At 37.4% G+C, this 17154-nt stretch overlaps 1 protein-coding gene across 1 annotated transcript; it reads left to right on the top strand.

The window, feature by feature from the left end:
* Positions 1-5668: 5668 nt before the first annotated feature.
* LOC127656880 (fatty acid-binding protein, brain-like) lies at positions 5669-6955 on the top strand. Its single transcript, XM_052145406.1, has 4 exons — positions 5669-5794; positions 5960-6132; positions 6373-6474; positions 6637-6955. Exons 1-4 carry the CDS (start codon positions 5722-5724, stop codon positions 6685-6687), a joined length of 399 nt encoding a protein of 132 aa, XP_052001366.1. The 5' UTR covers positions 5669-5721; the 3' UTR covers positions 6688-6955.
* The last annotated feature ends 10199 nt before the right edge of the window (positions 6956-17154 follow it).

Here is a 17154-nt window from a genome sequence, read left to right as displayed (position 1 = left end):
ATACTGTAAAGTTCACCTAATGGACCAAGACAAGCTGTTTCTACAAAGCATTAAAATACTACATGAAAAAGGCACCCTAAAGGGACTAAGAACAAAACTTGTATTTTTAGGCACAGTTTGTGGTCCTAAAATGTATGCAAGTAGGATAAAACTCTTGCTGTTCTGTAATGTTATACACAATAAGACGCCACAATTTAAACTATGGTACTCTATAATTTAATGGGTATGGCAGAACGTTCTGAACAAAGAGAAATTCAGACCCTAATGTTTTCAATTAATTAATTAAATTAATGTAATTAAATTAATTAATTAAAACCCCAATGCTTTTTGAATCAGCTTCAGTGGAAGTGTTCTCCTTAGTTTGAACTGAGACAGACACTGTAGAATGGCCTGAACACGCTTGTGAGGTGCACGCGCCTGCTTGTGGAGTTGAGGCGGACTCCCAAAAAGGAGATATGTTGGCTAGGGGAGAGCAACCCAGTTCACACTGAGGCCAAAGCTGTTTAGATGTTGAAGCAGCAATCTCTGTACTGGCATAACATAGCCTCTATTTTAGCCAGTAACAGCCAATCATAGAAGGAAGTTCAAGATGCACACGCCGCTCAGAACTTTGTGAACGTGCCAGGTGCCAAAAGCAGTCCGAAGGGCGGGACTTTGATTAAATATGCTGTTCCCTCGAACGCGAATCTCAAAAAACATCCTGTGATGTCGTACAATTTGGATAGGAAAGTATGCATCCTTCAGATCTATCGATGCAAGCCAATTGTGTGGGCGTACATGTGATAAGGTCTTTTTCTGAGTAATCATTTTGAACAGGTGCATTGTGAGTGTGCGATTCAAATGTCTCAGATCCAGGATCAGCCGAAGCCTGCCATCTTACTTCGGGACAAGAAACTAACGGCTGTAAAACCCTTTTTGGGCTTAACAATTTGGCACAACCTCTATCGCGCTTTCACAATGAGATTGTGTGTTTTGGCTCTTAGCGTCTTAGGATGAAACCATGGAAGACAGAACGCCATTGAAACGGGGTGGCCGGCATGCAAATCGTATAATGTATAACCATGTTCTATTGTTTTTTTTGCACCCATTCTGGTATAGGGCTCCCATTAGGGCTCCCATTAGGGCTCGCCATGCATATGAGTAACAGGACAGAGGGCAATTTTGTTTGCTCACCATATGATATAATGCATCGCTCACCATAAGGAAGTGGTTGTGCATAATGTGTGGGCTTTGAAGAGGAAAAGGGCTTTTTATTGAGAATGTGTGATGTTGTTCTGCCGGCACGAGTCGGGCGCTGATACGGCTGCTTCTGTTTGGGCCACGGCTTGTGTGGCCTTACCGGTGGCTCGGCTACGGCAGGTGCCGGCACTGAGGCAGCAGGCATGGGGCTTTTAGTCGGGTGCTGGCTCGAAACAGAGCAAGGCCGAACAGGCTGTGATGTACTCTGTTTTGACATAAAGTGTTTTATGGCCTGTGATTGCTGCAAGTTGCAATGCAATGCTCAGCAAACGTATTCACAGAGCCGCCAAAGAGGCCAGCTGGCAACATGTTTGAATGTCTTTGGATCGAAGCCTTGCTCATACATTTGCTTGAGAAGCTTGGCTTGAAATACCTGGAGCACCACTATTGCGTGGAGTGCTGATCCAGCTTGTACTGCCGCTGAGTAAGCTTTTCCAGCCAGTGGGGACATTTGTCGACACGGCTTGGAAGGATGTATGGGCCGTGATTTCCATGCCCTGTTACTTGCTAGGCAGAGGTGTGCCGCTACCGCCTCCTCCACTGAGAGTAGTTGGTCATGACCGTTCGCGTCATCGCGTGAGTGCACTGAGAAGGGCACGCACCAGGACTTATACAGTTCGTTATGAGCAGAACGTGGTCGCTTGACAGCATCCGGACTGCAGGGACCATTCATCTAGGCGAGACTGGTCAGGTTCCTGCTGGGAGAGACCACTCGAGGTTAAGCACCTTTTACAAGAATTGTAGGCTATTAAATGTATTTTTGATTTGTTATATCTGCTCTGTAGACATCTCAAATGATCTCATCATTTGGTAACAGATAGCAGAGGGTAGTAAATACAAAAAGAATTGCATTTCTCATTTCCAAATAATAATTTAAAAAAGGTACTAAAAGAACTACTGGAATCGATTCTGGAAACGTTAAGGAACTGGAATCGTTAAGAGGAATTGAAATTGGAACCGGTATCGTTAAATTCCTTACGATTCCCATCCATACTCTTTACACAAGGCTTATAACCTTCAAACATCAAAAGGCTTTTCAGCCTACCCAAATATCTAAACTTCTTGACTAAATAACCTTCAAAGGTATAGAATATTTAAAGTAAAGCTGTTTTAAATGTTCAGGTAAGGTTTCAGCATTCAATGTTTGTCTTGACAAAATTTTACTTTACTGTAGCTTGGTTAATGGTATCCACATTTGTTATAAATTCCATTTTAATTTCACAATAGAAACTTACAAAGTACATTTGTAAAGGTTAAGTACAGCCAGAATCATCCTTTCTTTCTTGCTTGGCCGAGTGTAAGATCTGAGGCAGCCGGACATACCTTTCAGCCTGCCAGTTTAATTGAAAACAGCAGGGTCTGAAGTTCTCTTTGTTCAGAACGTTCTGCCATACCCATTAAATTATAGAGTACCATAGTTTAAATTGTGGCGTCTTATTGTGTATAACATTACAGAACAGCAAGAGTTTTATCCTAATTGCATGCATTTTAGGACCACAAACTGTGCCTAAAAATATAGGTTTTGTTCTTAGTCCCTTTAGGGTGCCTTTTTCATGTAGTATTTTAATGCTTTGTAGAAACAGCTTGTCTTGGTCCATTAGGTGAACTTTACAGTATGATTTATCAAAACAAATCAATCATTTTAATCACATTCACTATTTAATTACATATATATACCAAAAAAGCTCCATGGTTACATTCAGGCCTCCTCTTTGGCATCATAATTAGGATAAAACAAGGGTGTGGTCATAGGCCTTATGGTTTGTGGTGACACTTTATTCGGCATCTGCAGTAAAGACTCAGCTCAATATTAAAGGAACAGTTCACCCCAAAATGAAAAATGTCTCATCATTTACTCACCCTCATGTCATCCCAGATGTATATGACTTTCTTTCCTCTGCAGAACACAAATGAAGATATTTAGAAGAACGTCTCATCTTTGTAGGTCCATTCAATGCAAGTGAATGGAGGCCAGACATTTGAAGATGTAAAAAGCACATAAAGGGATTATAAAAGTAATCCAGTGGGTGTGTTTATATCTTCAGAAATTATATAATAGGTGTGGGTGAGAAAGTCAATATGTAAGTCATTTATTTCCATAAATGTATCTTCAAACAGCCCTTCTATGCACATTCACGAGAGGTCTTCTTTTGTTTTTTTCAATTCACATTTTTCGTGCATATAGTCACCTTTTGGGCAGTTGTGCAAATATGACTTATTCATTATTTTCCTTTTCTTTATACCTCCCTTTTTTCATTCTCTCCCCTGCCCAGAAGGCTAGGTGGAAATATGGACGAAGAATGTGAATCACAGAAGAAGAACCTGGTCCTCTCTTGAACGTGCATGTGACGACTGTTTGAAAGTATATTTATAATAAAAAAGGACTTGTTAAATCTACTGATTTGTTTCTCACCAACACCTATCATATCACTTCTGAAGACATTTATTAAACGACTGGAGTCGAATGGACTACTTTTATGCTGCCTTTATGTGCTTTATGGAGCTCCGAAGTTCTGGCCACCATTCACTTGCGGACCTACAGAGCTGAGATATTTTTCTCAAAATATGTGTGTTCAGCATACACAGCTGGAATAGCATGAGGGTTAGTAAATGATGAGAGAATTTTAATTTTTGGGTGAACTATTCCTTTAAGTGGCATCACATAGTTTCCTGTTTTGGGGAGGGGTATCCTTCGAAGCTTTATTAATGACTTATGGAGAAATAGGGAGACATTTGAGGGGAAACAGTTGGGAAACAACGGCAAAACGCCTCGAAATTTCATCTGCTTCGAATGAAGTGTTTTCATTTCATATGATGTAAAGGTATGAGGTAGTGTTGCGACTTTGGAATGACTCAAAGTGAGAATGCTTAAGAAGTCATGTTACGGCTGCATAACCCCTTGGCATTTGTTTAGTGACTGTACAAATACTTCTAAGCAATTTATGGTAATGGCAGCGAGATCTACTGAGATGAACTGCAGTCGTGTGTGCCGAATGGAATACGATTGCCTCCTAGCGGCTGTCTCAAACGGTCTCAAAGCCGTGCGAATCAGTTGGTAAAAAGAACCATAGAAATGGAATACGCTGGAAGAACACGCACAATGGGCGGGGTCTTAAAGGCTCAGAAACGATGTCTGATTAGTCTAAATAATAAATATTTTTACCCTGCACGGTGTATTTTCCATTAAATGGCTGTTAAACTGGCGAAGTGTAATTATTCAGATGTAAATAAATTTTCAGACCGCGTTTGAAGCGGCTTGTATAATGCGTTGTCACGTGGTTCCTGTAACTTTTCTCGGCGCTGGTGATGATGGACCAATCACAGTTGTTCGTGACTACCGATGAGGTACTTTATTTTAACAATTTTATATATATTTTTATTGTGGGTCTGCATTTGTATGTCATTTTACACTTCTAGAAATTCAAAAATTTAAACTATTAGACATTTAGGGCACAAATGACCCAATAAGACATAAAACTTTCTGAAATGTGAATGCTGCTCCAAGTGATCTTTCTGCTCTCTGAGCCCTCTTGCGCCACATAGAGGAATATTACGCGTTGGTCTCTTAGGAAATATTTACTATCTAGTTCCGCCTGCAATCCAGTGCTTACACTGTAAGGCTATCAGTGAGAACACTTTCAAATCAATAAGCGTAGTTACATAGTAACAAGCATATCATGTATTCAGTACAAATTCTGTGGCGTGCAATTTATTGTGTGCAGTGGATAACGAATGTTTTTTAAATATGCTTGTGTTTTCTGCATAAAAAAGTATATAAAAACTTTTATATTACATAGCCTTCAATACTTCATAGAACATTATAGTAGCCTAACCTCATAGCAACCACTCAGCATCTTAGCAACCAGGTAAAATGTATTAATGTATTTTTGATCGATAATTTTCTTTGTGCTTTAAGTCACAAAGGTTCATTAAAATGTGACTTAATGCACAAACAGATTTCTCTAAATATTGAATTGCACCTGTGTATCAACAAAATGCCTCCAGAGAAAGGGGTGAATTTGTGTCCAGTTTTTGCACTGACCTTGTATTCTATAACCATTATAGTTATCTTTAAATTAATCTTGTTTTACGTAGATTTATTTGTGCAATATTTGTTTTTATTCCATATAATTATGATGCTATTAAGATGCTTACCCAGATTATTTATATGATAATCTATGTAACACTGTAATAAACTACGTCTTTATAGTAATTTTGGAAATTGTAATCTTTGCTCAAATGCAAAGTCCAAGCAAGACCCGTTATTGGATTAGACAACTGAAATTACAGTGTCACTTCTCACCATGTATTTAAACCAATCACAGCTTGAGTAGATAAAAATGCATCCAATCAGCACAAGCTTCTTCATAATCCCCGCCTCCCTGAGTATTAATTACTTTGGGCTTTCCAGCCTGCAGAGTGCAGACACACAAAGGAGCCTGTGAACTTTTAAAGGACCACTACATTTTTAAAACTGTCAATATGGTTGATGCATTTTGTGCAACTTGGAAATTGGTGGACAGCAAGAATTTTGATGAATATATGAAAGCACTGGGTAAGTAAAAAATAATTAGGTTTTTGCAAAAAGACAGATTGGTCTGAGCATCTTTGCACATGCAAAGTGCAATAGTGCAGCCTGCTCTTTAGGTGTATGCATGCATGCATAAGTTTGGCTTCTGTCTGTAGGCTAATGTTTGCCTTCTCTCTTTTTTGTCCACAGGTGTTGGTTTTGCTACTAGGCAAGTTGGCAATGTTACCAAACCCACAATTGCCATCAGCCATGAAGGGGACAAGCTTTGTATAAAGACACTGAGTACCTTCAAAAATACTGAGATTTCATTCAAACTGGGTGAGGAGTTTGACGAAACCACAGCAGATGACAGACACGTAAAGGTTTGTGCCATTTAAGTATGTTTTCTGTGACAGACACTCATTGATGTGTGCAAAGGCTGTAGCAATTTCATTTTTTATTTTTAAAGAATCAATATTGCAAATTAATTTAAATGCACTCTTTGCAACTTACAGTAGGTCTGCTTTTTACCCTGCATGATCTGCTACCTTGTATGAACTTGCACAAATGCAAAATATAATTTTTGTGTAGAACAAGACAAATCACATTTCATATTATTTCAGTCAACTGTAACCATGGAAGGAGACAACCTTGTCCATGTTCAGAGGTGGGACGGCAAGGAGACAAAGTTTGTTAGAGAACTCAAAGATGGAAAATTGATTATGGTGAGTTGCATTATAAATATTAGTATACATACAATATTTTTTAAATACAACTTAGTTTTAATGCCATTAGTGCCATGAATATTTAGTGCTCATATTGATGCACAATACATATTGAAAAATGATGATCTTAATATTTCCTCTCCCAATCTTTGCTGTTTACAGACGTTGACCTTTGAGGGAGTGGAGTGTGTGCGCACATATGAAAAGGCATAATGTCAAACTAATGGATGATTCAGTGTAACCCCGGCAACTTGACAATATTAGAAGGGCATTTTTACATTGTATTCTAAAGTTTTTCCCCTTTTTTAGAAATGTGAGATATATTTTGTAAGACCTTTTATATGAAATACACATTGTGAAGTGTTTGTAATGGAGCATAATGTTGGTGAATTGTGTAAGTGAGGCTTGCATTTGTGTCAAAATGAATGAAATACACATTTGGTCAAAAAAAGTGTCTTTGTTTCTTATTAAAATATGTCTTGAACAAACTGTTGGTTGTTTTAATATTTCGGTTCTGTGCAAGGTGTCCATAATCAATAATATTACTCACTCTAAGCATACAGTATATACAGTACATATAATATATACTGTTTAATATATATATATATATATACAGTGCATTCAGACCCATTCATTTTTTTATACTTTCGCATGTTGTAGCCTTATGCTAAAATGCTTTAAATTAGTATTTTTTTTCACATCAATCTAAACTCCATACCCCAAATGACAATGCAAAAAACTGATTTTGGATAACTTAGCAAATTTATTTAAAAGAAACAACTGAAATATCACAAATATGACATTGTTTTGGATGATATATATTCATTATATACCCTAAAGATATTTTATGTTCTTAGGAGTGCCAGCCCTTCTACACATTGTGGCTTTTATTGCACATTTTAATTTACAGAGTTTTTACAAAGTGTGCTACTAAATATAAATAATCCATCGGTTTTTCATATCTGTATTTTCATGCTTATTACCCACCAGTTTTAATTTGGTCAATAATTGGCCTATAAACATCAGTAGTCGATACATCGGTGCTTCCTTCATATATCTAGCAGTATTTCTAAGAACAGTAAAGTGATCTTTCATCACAAATTGGGCAAATTGAACTGAATTCACCCTGAGAATCTTATATATATATATATATATATATATATATATATATATATATATATATAGCATATGGAAATGTCCCAAAAGTATAAGATATATTAAGTTTTAAATTCTTTGAAATGATCAGCAACAATCCAGAGTTTGTGTAAATTGGATTCTTTGGTAACATTGTCCACAGCAGGAGATTGCAGAGCTCTTTTATCTCATTTGTAAGCTCTTTAATAAGCATATCTCATCCAGCCAGTGCTAATGAATACATGGATCCATGTCGTTTACACATTTTACCAACCAGTCCATGAGAAGTTAGATTGCATTAGATTAGAGTACTTTTTCGAATGAACCTGCTTAACAGGGGACCATAGTTTAAATGCATTTATAACGTCATCCATAATTGACAGTTCAGATTTATACACTCTTTGAGATAAAAGACACACACACACACACACACACACACACACACACACACACACACACACACACACACACACACACACACACACACACACACACACACACACACACAAAAACTTTGGAAAATAAACAAATAATGTTGTGATTCTATTGTTCCATGATCATATCCTATATATAGGCTTTTGCTAAAAGTTACGTACATATATAACTGCTTACTTATGTTTACATGCAATTTCTTTCATTACCTGTAATCCAATATGATTATGGATTGTATCCTTAAGTACTGGGATGATGACCATTAAATATTATTGATCAGCCATTTTTGTGCTTTAGATGCTAATAAGATTCTGACAAGATTTTGAGAGTCAACTGTGCCATCTTAATCCAATGAGCGAATGGCCAACACTGCAGTAACTCTTTGAGTCACATTTGAGAAGATTTTACTTAATCTGCTGCCTTGGATTATTTTGACTATTGCACTATGCTGATTTTGACATTTTCAAGCACCCACTTCAGACTGAGATCAGAATGGAAAAAAAAACTTGTCTGAAGCCCTGAATGATAGTTTGTTTTTATTTTGGAGGATTTTGAATGGCAACAGACCTTTAAAAAGGCTTTTTAGTGCAGGCCAAATATTTGCATTTGAATTGAAAATGCCAGTCCGAGAAACAATCCTGCATCTATGCAATGTAATGTGAGTATAAACGAGTGTTTGCTTCTCTCAAAATGACCTGTAGTAACCTCTACACAACTTGTGAACTTGCCAAGGGGACACGTCATCAGTGGGTCAAAGTTAATACTATAATCTGTGTTGTCTTTACGCAGGATCATCATTCGATCAATTCAACCAACCATGTTCAGATGCTTTCTTTCAAATGGGTCTCAAGGGAACCGTGGCCTCATTTTGTTACAAATACTTTGGAAGTTAATTATGACATACACTACCAGTCAAAAGTTTGGACACACCTACACACTGTATATTATTACTTTATATTTTAAACTAATAATTTAGTAATAAAACTATGAAAACTTTTAAATAAAAATCTTTATAAATCTTTACTTTTTTCAAAGTAAAACATACGATATACAAGATTTGTATTTATTTTAACTGTCAAATCAAATGATTTTTAAAAGAATGTTCTGTGTTCAATACAAGTGAACTCAATTGACAGTGTTTGTACCAGACTAGCCAGAAACAGTGAAACAGTGTAATTCTGTATATACAATAATGGGCAGGGTTGGGGAGTAACGGAATACATGTAACAGTTAACGTATTTAAAATACAAAATATAAGTAACTGTGTTCCACTATAGCTACAATTTAAATAATTGGTATTTAGAATACGGTTACATTCAAAAAGTATCTTGATTACTGAAGAGATTACTTTGCATTTTATTGTCATTTTTTTCATTTAATATTTATTCCTTTCAGATGGAAAACATTTATACATATAAATGATGCGATTCCCGCGACCCTGTACACAGGATAAGCGGTTGACGATGGATGGATGGATGGATGGATGGATGATGCGATTCAAAGTGCATTTGAACAGCAATGAAACACTTTCTTATGATGTGCTACATTCATACGAGCAGACAGAGAAGAAAGTTTGAAGTAAGTTTGGAGCAGAAGAAATAGAAATAAACCTTGTGTAAATTGTCCGTTTTACGCTAAGCTAAAATGTTATTTCTATCCTTTTTACATGCAAGTGTTACCAGACACAATCATATTTTTTTATCAAGAAAATTCACGTTGGATCATAGTTTCTTATTTCTAGTAAGACCTTTGATATTAGGGCAAAACATATATTCTTGGTAATAATTTTTGTATTGTTTTCCTGTACAAATTTAAAAAAATCCTTAAAACAAGACCAATTTGCTTTATCTTGTTTTAGAAACAACACTGCATAAGATATTTAGGTTTTTCAGAGAATATATTTTTAACACGTGTATTTTGTCTGACTGTACTGGCAGAGTTTTTATAGTCAAAACAATTTAAAAAATCTACCAGTGCTGATGAAGTAATCCAAAGTATTTAGAATATGTTACTGACCTTGAGTAATCAAATGGAATACGTTACAAATGACTTTTTACAGCATGTATTCTGTAATCTGTAGTGGAATACTTTTTAAAAGTAACCCTCCCAAACCTGATAATGGGCAGGATTGACTCTTGGAGAGCAATGTATCCAACAGTACATGGTGACAGTTTAGTTTGACCTAGGCTTGTAATGATGGCTCAAAATTATATTTCACAATGTACCCAACAGTACATGGTGACAGTTTAGTTTGACCTAGGCCTGTAATGATGGCTTCACCCTCATAGCAGATTGTAAATCATTTTTAGTCACAAAAGTGTCGTAACTGGAGTGGAAAGTAATCAGACATTGTTCTCCGCCTTCGCAGCTGACCTAATAGCATGAGACTCATCTGAAAACCTTGCTCGGATTAATGACACAACTGTTTAACCACACAACACAATGACATTTTGCCAGGGCAAAAATTCGGCAAGCAGAGTTTTACTTAAAGGGATAGTTCGCCCAAAAATAAACATGCTGTAATCATTTATTCATGTCATTCCAAACCCAAATTACATTTTTTCTTCCCTGGAACACAAACATATCTACAAAAGCATCTATACAAAGAAACTAAATGGAGACTAAGGCTGTCAGTTCCTAACATTCTGCTAACATCTCCATTTGTGTTCCATGTAAGACAGAAAGTAAAAAAAATGGGTGAGAAAATGACTAGGTGGACTATCCCTTAAAGTATCATTGAGAACAAAATGAGAAATTAACTCTGTTATTCATTTAAGCCACCAGCATACCATGTCATCTTTGTTTTGAGAGTAGTTCCCTAGAGACACCCTGCGTCCGAGTATGTACTCTATGTGATGAAGGATACATTTCTCAGCCTCTAAATCAGTATGTTCTTGAGGTATTAATACAAGTAGTATGAAAAGATTCCTGACATTATTAATCTCGGGACGTGGGTATTGACCCGTGACCCAAAGATATGAGATTATAACAACACCTTTAAAAAGAATCTACTCTGATTTTGTTAAACAAGCACCATTTGAGCACAAGGAACAAATTTCTTGGTATATAAATCACTTACTGTTGAATAGAGCCGCCCAACTCACGGTTCATCAGCGTTCTTTAAAATCCAGCATTTTGCAACCTAGGGATTATGGGATCATTAAGTGTCCAGTCAATCTGCACTTAAGAATCTTGCCGGAAACAGTAGGCCAGTCAGGTATTTCTCACTTACTGTTTTATGAATATTGAGTATTTGGACATATTCCACTGCCATACAGTTTTTGGAAAACTATATAGTAGGGAAGTATGGATATTTGGACGCAGTTACAGCGTTGGGGAAGCTACTTTAGGTGCGTTTTATTAAATGTTATTACATTTTATTATTTTTAATATTTTATTTGTAATTTATAAAAAAAAATACCAATAAAACTAGAAAACAACATATTTTACGCAAACTATAGTGATAAACAACAGCAATTGAATTAACACAATATTTCGCTTAAAAAAATAAGGCAATGGATTAAATTAAGGTTGCACGAAAAGAGAGAGAGTGAGAGAGAGAGAGATAGGACAGGAGGATGTGTTTGCATTACAGTGTTTTGTGATGCTACACCGGTTCTCATTGGAAAATGACGCTTGTTAATGGAAAAAATACATTATTGTGAAAATAGCGGAGCTACTCTCAAATATATACTGGAAGTTATATAACCAAACCTTATTAGAGAAGTGTCTCACAATTTATTTCAAGTCCCTTTTCTTAAAGGCTTTTTATTCTGGGTCTAGACTGTTTTGATTAATAATTTTACATGTCATTTTACAGAAGGGAGGTTGAATGGCTGGCTCACAGCTGCAGTCAAAACAGCTAGGAGCTGAACACGCTCACGTAAACGGTGGAGATGATTGTGTACTTTATGAGGAACACCCAAACATTGACCCCCCTCACCATTCTAAACAGCACTGTGGCAGCAGTGGAGTCATTCGGGTTCCTGGGCACTACCATCTCACAGGACCTGAAGTGGGAGATACACATTGACTCCATTGTGAAAAAGGCCCAGCAGAGGTTGTACTTTCTTCGCCAGCTAAGGAAGTTCAACCTGCAACAGGTGCTGCTGATACAGTTCTACTCAGCAGTCATTGAGTCTGTCCTCTGCACTTCAATAACTGTCAGGTTTGGTTTAGCTGCGAAATCAGACATCAGAAGACTGCAGAGGACAGTTCGGACTACTGAGCGGAATATTGGTTGCCCCTTGCCCTCCCTTCAAGAACTGTACGCTTCCAGAGTGAGGAAAAGGGCTGGAAAAATCACTCTCACTCACCCAGCCCATTACCTTTTTGAACATTTGCCTTCTGGACGGCGTTACAGAGCACTGAGCACCAGAATCTTTAGACACAGGAATGTTTATTTCCCTCAGGCTATCCATCTCATGCATAGTTAAAACTGCCGCATTGAGCAATAATTACATGGCTTAGTCATATATATCCAAAATACCCTACCTCTTCTGCCATACATTCCCTTGCATCTGGACATAACAGATTTGTAAATATTGTATATATATATATATATATATATATATATATATATATATATATATATATATATATATATATTGTCTTTTTGTGTATTTCTATATATACTTATATTTTTGATTCACTTTTTTTTATTATTTTCTCCGTCTTGTTGTATTGTTTGAACACTGGAAGCTTAAGCCACCAAGACAAATTCTGAAAAGCTGAAAGCCCTCCGAAAAAGTCAGATATTTGCCCCATTTCTCCACAAACAAGTCTAAATTCCCAAGTCTTCTGGATGCCCCCTCTTCAAAAGCTGCCACCCTGCCCATCTCTGAACAACACTCCTGAAATGGGGCACTCCAGCCGACTTCCTTCTTCTTTCCTATCATTTTGTCCCACATGGGTGCAGGATTCTCTTCACATATATAGTTGATTTGGCACAGTTGTATGCCGGATGCCCATCCTGATGCAACCCCCAGTGGCTGGGGGACTCTCACTCACACATACGGGGCAATTTAGAGTCTCCAATTCACTAAACCTGCATGTTTTTGGACTTGTTGGGGAAACCGGAGCACCTGGATGAAACCCACACAAACACGGGGAGAACATGCAAACTCCACACAGAAAGGCCCTGGGTGAGCCGGGACTCAAACAGTTACAGAAGGTCTTCTTGCTGTGTGGCGACAGTGCTACCCACTGTAATTGGGAAATTAGATGGTAACTCTTGCACTTGCTTGAATAATTGTCCTTTTAAATTATCAGACTGATCCGGGCTTGTGTCAGGTTGATGGAAGCTTTCCATTATTTAATGATTCAGTATAGACTTCCAGCAAAAGTGGAGCCAATTCTGTAGCATAAGATCAAAAAAATTCAGCTGCAAAGCCATCTAGCCCCGGAGCCTTGCCTGTAGGTAGGGTCTTAATTACCTCACCAAGCTCCTCCAAGGTTATCTCAGAATCAAGAGAATTTATTTGCTCAGTCATCAGTTTAGGAAGTTCTAATGGTTCCACAAATTTTCTAATATCTTTATTAGTAGATGAAGGCATGGAATTATAAATATCAAAATAGAATTATTTAAAAGCATTATTAATATCAATAGCCGAGGTAAACATTTCACCACCAGCAGATTTCACTGAGAAAATAGTAGAAAAAGACTGTCTTTGTTTTATATATCTAGCCAAAAGCTTCCTTGCTTTGTCCACAGACTCAAAGTATGACTATTTTGTACTGAATAGCCAAAACTACACCTTTCGTGACAAAATAGTATTATATCTGTATTTCAATCAGGTCAATTATCTGAGGCCATTAGACGACAGTTGGCGCTTTAGCTCTGCCTCTTTTAATATTCCCTTCCAACTCCATGAGTTCTTGTGCTTTGGACATTTTGATAAATGAGGCATACTGTATGATCTGACCCCTAAGAACCACCTTAAGTGCCACCCAAGCCACACCCACAGAGGATACTGAGGACCAGTTGGTCTCCTTATAAACATTGATTTCAGCCATTAAAATTTGTTGGAATTAAAGATTTTGCAAAAGGGATATATTAAAGCGGCAACTATATGATTTATTTTTCTCTGTATGTGAAAGCACCTCTAAACTCACCAGGGCAAGATCTGAGACTTAAATGTTTCCAATTTAGCAATCCACAACATATGAAATGAGGGACTTCATTGTATAGAAAATGTATAGTCCCTTCCAGATGGATTCAAAAGTCTCCAAATATCTGTACGACCAAGATTTTTTACACATCCTGTAAAGTGTTAATGTTGCTCTAGGGGGCTTACACACTTTTGCATCACTATGATCAAGGACTGAGTCCATCAAAAATGAAAGTCTCCTCCCAATTTTATATCATGAGGGGTGTCAGCAACTTGCATCATCCCTTCAAGATCTTTAAAAAAAACCACTGATCATCAATTTTAGGTGCAAAAGTTTTGAAAGTTGAAAGATGCATTTCTTGACGGAACACTATATCGTGAAATAACTTTCCTTCTTTTTATGGGATGCCCCTACCCATTCACATTCCACATGGAGAGAGACAATCCACTCATTTTAACATTTGACATTTTGACATATTAGAAAAAATAGATTGTGTGTCAAAAACAAGATTATAAAAGACCACATTCCAACATTAGTGCAACAATCAAACACCGAACTACCCCCCGAACCAAACAAACAGAAAAAACACAAACGTGTGCATTAACCCCCAGCATGACAGCACCAACCAGAGTGTATCCCTCTAAACTCAAAATGTCCATGTATGCCTACGAGAGCCTCCGTGACAACTTTGCTGTCAGACTGCTCGAAGTCCGTTGCTTCTAGACAAATTTTGTGAGACAGAATTACGTAACAGAAGAAAACCTATAAAACAAACTTCAGTCAATAGGCAGAATAAACACAAAGAACATGTAGATGTTCAGTGAGTCAAGCTCACTCGGGAGCAACGTGAAAATCACCAAATGGCTAACTCATTCCAATTACTTTATGAAAGACATAATTTGTTGTGGGTATGTAAATACGTTGCGGCCATGCTTAGTATCTATTCTTAATTTGGCCGGAAACATCAGTGCAAAAGCGATCTTCCGTTGATGTAAGTGTTTCTTGCATTCCTTGAATCGATCACGTTTCTCTCTTGTCGAATTCACAAAGTCTGGGAACAAGAAAATGTTGTGGTTCTTCCAAGAAATCTTTCCTTTACTCCTCGCCTCGTGTAACACAAGATTTTTATCGGATGATCTCAGAAATTTGGCCAGAATTGATCGAGGCCTGTGGCCCTCTGTGGCTCTATGAGCTTGCTCAATTTCTATCTTATTGCATGTTATGTCGAGCAAACTCGGGAAGAGCTCGTTCAGGAATTTCACCATATCTCTGCCTTCTTCGTTCTCAGATATGCCAACAATTTGGATGTTGTTTAACTGATTATGATTCTCAAGGTCTTCCAACTTCTCCCAGACGCACTGCAAATCTGCCTTGGTCGCTAGCGGATTAGCAGCTAATTCCCTCTCCGATGACTCCAGATAATCGATCCATTTCTCGGCATCCCCGATTCTTGTAACCAACTCAGAGAATTTCACCTCCATTGCCGTAATCGATTGACGTATTACCATAAGATCCTCCAAGTTCACAACGACCTTCGTCAGCATCACAGACATGCTGGACAGTTGACGTTGAATTTTCCCACCACCCCATCCAAATTGACTCCCTGGTCTGCGGCCCGGTCACAGGTATCAGCTTGAGCATGTTAGTGTATTTTAATGTCTCCAGACACCAAGGATTTTGAATTCTTTGACATATTGTCTTCATAGAACAGTTATGAAACAGAGTGTATCGAATCTCACTGGTATGTGACACAAAAATAATTAAAAACTGGCAAAGTGTGCACAGCTCGCCATTCACACATACGTCCCTCACATGGTGTCACGCGACTCCGTTTTGTTTACATCATTAAGAATTTTCTTTGATATTAAACGCTCTGTGCAAGTTTGACATTCAGTGTGTTGACTTTGCATTCACATTTTGGTGGAGAGAGTGACAGTATAGTTGAAAAGATGGTACTTTCTTAATTCAGGAACTGAATTCTAAAACCTATAGAAAATAAAGCTTTCATTTCTTTTTGATCACACCAGTTTTTTTTTCAAAAGTGCCAAGACTTCCGTGTGGACTAATTTCGTCTACAAACTGACCAAGCGAGAAAAGAAAAAAGAGAGGATACGGGGGGTCTATTCAGCCCTTCAGTCTATGTTAAGTCTCTGTGGCCATTTGTCAGGAAGCATGAATGCTTGCCTTCATCTTCCCCTCTTTTTTTCTTTTAGGCCAGCCATGGTTCATCTTTAAGCTGATTTTGCCTCTCTTCTTTGTGGGCCGAGAGTAGGCCGTTCTTCTGCGACCAATAGCCTATAAATTTGGGAGTGACATCACTGGCAGATTATGCTCTTGCCAAGTGTCGTGAAAGAAACTCTCCCCATTGTTCCCCAAATTCAAAGAAAAGAGGCACAGGGGCTCTGGGAACCCCCAACACTCCTCCACGCTTTCCATGGGAACTGGTAACACATAGGAGAAAATATTTCAGTTGACAATGCACAGATTGTAATCGGGCAATGTTCCAGGACTGGACCACGGTTTACCCAGCGACTGCTTTTAATTTTAGGGCATTGCTGTTGCGTAATGGCTAGCAATGTTTAATGAGAGAGTGGTAATGAGGTGTTTTACACAATTGATTCAAATGAACACTTCTTCATTTGGTTTCAGTTTCAAATATTCTTTTATACATCTATGTCCCAAATCATAGGCTACTTTTTTTGGTTCAGCTTAATGTTACAAATAAACTTCCACTGGAAATATGATAGTAAAATGAGTAATACATTATATACGCAATGGATTATGCATAACAGTGTGTCTGTATATGCAATATCAAATATATTACACTATATTTGATTAAATAAATATATTTAAACAATATATCATATATTTGAAATATACAGTATATATGAAATGTAAAGCAAAGATGTAGTTCATGACACTAACTATAGAAATATAATGTTTGAACACCAGAACGTGAACAATATTTACTTATTAAAAAAATTATTTTGTTAAAAATTTTTT

The sequence above is a fragment of the Xyrauchen texanus genome, chromosome 16 (genome assembly GCF_025860055.1).
Source record: "Xyrauchen texanus isolate HMW12.3.18 chromosome 16, RBS_HiC_50CHRs, whole genome shotgun sequence".
NCBI lineage: Eukaryota > Metazoa > Chordata > Actinopteri > Cypriniformes > Catostomidae > Xyrauchen > Xyrauchen texanus.
Note: the sequence above shows the minus strand (reverse complement) of the source record. Positions and strands in the feature narration are given on the sequence as shown.